Source organism: Triticum dicoccoides, chromosome 2B, assembly GCF_002162155.2.
Source record: "Triticum dicoccoides isolate Atlit2015 ecotype Zavitan chromosome 2B, WEW_v2.0, whole genome shotgun sequence".
NCBI lineage: Eukaryota > Viridiplantae > Streptophyta > Magnoliopsida > Poales > Poaceae > Triticum > Triticum dicoccoides.
This window is the reverse complement of record NC_041383.1, coordinates 479856003-479857885: the sequence shown is the minus strand read 5'-3', so window position 1 is coordinate 479857885 and position 1883 is coordinate 479856003. Positions and strand designations below refer to the sequence as shown.

The 1883-nt window shown below is 46.6% G+C and overlaps 1 protein-coding gene across 5 annotated transcripts in view; it reads left to right on the top strand.

Annotated features, from left to right (window-relative positions):
- Positions 1-1883, top strand: part of LOC119364353 — an 8242-nt gene that overhangs the window by 1010 nt on the left and 5349 nt on the right. For 2 of the 5 annotated variants that reach the window (XR_005174850.1, XM_037629815.1), the window contains exon 1: positions 1259-1623. The exons of 2 other annotated variants lie outside the window; for them this stretch is intronic. Coding sequence is in view for 1 of the 3 variants with exons in the window: in XM_037629815.1 (XP_037485712.1) it covers positions 1325-1623 (299 nt within the window). In the remaining 2 variants the exon portion in view is untranslated. Of the gene's footprint in view, positions 1-1258; positions 1624-1883 lie in introns of those variants that run through there. One more of the 5 variants, XR_005174848.1, reaches the window with a different exon arrangement.

Below are 1883 nucleotides of genomic sequence, written 5' to 3'. Positions count from 1 at the left end.
GCATCAGCCCATAATCATGGCTAGGAGGGAGGAAGTGCATATCCGTGGTGGGCAATAATTCCCGTCAGGTCTCAAGGATGTAGGCAATAATACCGTTTTTAGGCAAAACAACGGTGGATAGCAGATATAAGATCCATTTTCAGGGTGGATTTTAAGGCTTTTAGGGGAGGGTTTTTATGCAGGCAAAACGGATGAGTTTACAAGCAGCAATAGTGCATATTTAGGCAAAATAGCAGATATGAAATCCGACTGTGTAAGTAGGGGCATGAATTACGCCCTCCATGCTTGCCTATATCCCTGGGAGAAAAACACAAAGAGCACCCATCTTCAAGAAAATAAGGTCATGTTCCCCACTCCCCAGGCAAATAGGATATGTTTTTAGGCAATACAGTATGAAATAATATGCGTTATCTGCTACGCATATAGTAATATGTTTCTTTCTAGGCAATACAATGTGAACAAGCTGCAGAGGGTAGAGGAACAGTAGGCAAAAATTACTTAGTATACTGCATGACATAAAGTAGGAAAAAACACTTCACTTGTAGAGGAACAGTAGGCAAAAATTACTTAGTATACTGCTTTGCTTGGGTTTTTTCTTCCTAACATTTTTTGGACGTGAAGTTGATTTGCAATATAAAGCTACCACACACTACCTGTGATAAGATATGTTGCCTACATCAGCATCATGTTTTGTCCCACTAACATATAAGCTATGCCACTTCTTTTTTCTCTTACTAGTTGACCCGTTGCGCCAAATGGCGTAGAGACCCGCTAAAGCCATGTTATCGAAGAAAATAGTTTCATTTTGCAAGGGCATATTCGATATTGGTAGTAGAAAACACATGTGTTAAATCATGCTATATTGAAAATATGTTTATCACGCTGAAAAATCCGAGTTTGAAAAAAAACATATTTGTATAACATGTATAGACCAGTTAAGGAAGCATTTTTTAGTTGAAAATATGGTTATCATGCTGAGAAATCTGAGCTTGAAAAAAAACATATTTGTATAAGATGTAGACCTGTTAAGGATGTATTTAAATTTTTCAGCAACTCTGTGCTTTAGAAACTACACTCGGCAAGAGTTTAGATCTTCTCGCGAACGGGATTCCAATGATCCGGTGGGTGGAGGTAGACTGGAGGGGGGCGTAGTATGGTGCACGGGGAAATCTACTGCCGTCGACGCAGTTATATAGGTTGAGCTTTGGCCCCTTCGAGCGAGAGCTGGACCCGGACTCGTGACCGAACGATTTGAGGTTTGCCCCCTTTGAGCGAGAGCCGGACCCGGGCTCGTGACCGAACGCGATACTATGTCAGAACCCAAATGCTGGGCGACACGCGCGCGATCCAGCCGTGCACGCTGGGAGACGCACATTCCGCGCTCTCTCTCTCACCCCGTGCAGCGACTAGGGGAGATGAAATCCTTTCTTCGGCGAGCGTGGCCGGCGTAGTCCGGCGACGACGGGCCAAGGGGACGGGGTGCGAGCCGGCAGTAGATGGGCACCACATCGGCAGGCGAAGGGCGCGCGCACGTGAGGACAGATGGGGACAGGAGAAGCTGGTCAGCGGCCTGAGGATGGCGTGCGTCAGCAAGGCGGACTGCTACGTCTCCGGGGGAAGGAGGTGAGTCTCTGATGCAGCCCATCCCTCCTACTTTTTTTCCTCCACAGCGAAACGTGCGTAGATTTGGTCGCCGACGTGTCGTCAGTACCCACAGCGGTGATAGGGATAAGGATGGAGGTAGAGGGGCTGGGGTTGCCGGAATCGAATGGAATTTGTCAGCCAAATTCAAATTCCGGCAGCCAATCGACAGATAGAGGGCCAATTGAGATGAATCGAGAGAGAAATTGATGCCCAATTGTATGAGCGACAAAAATCCACAT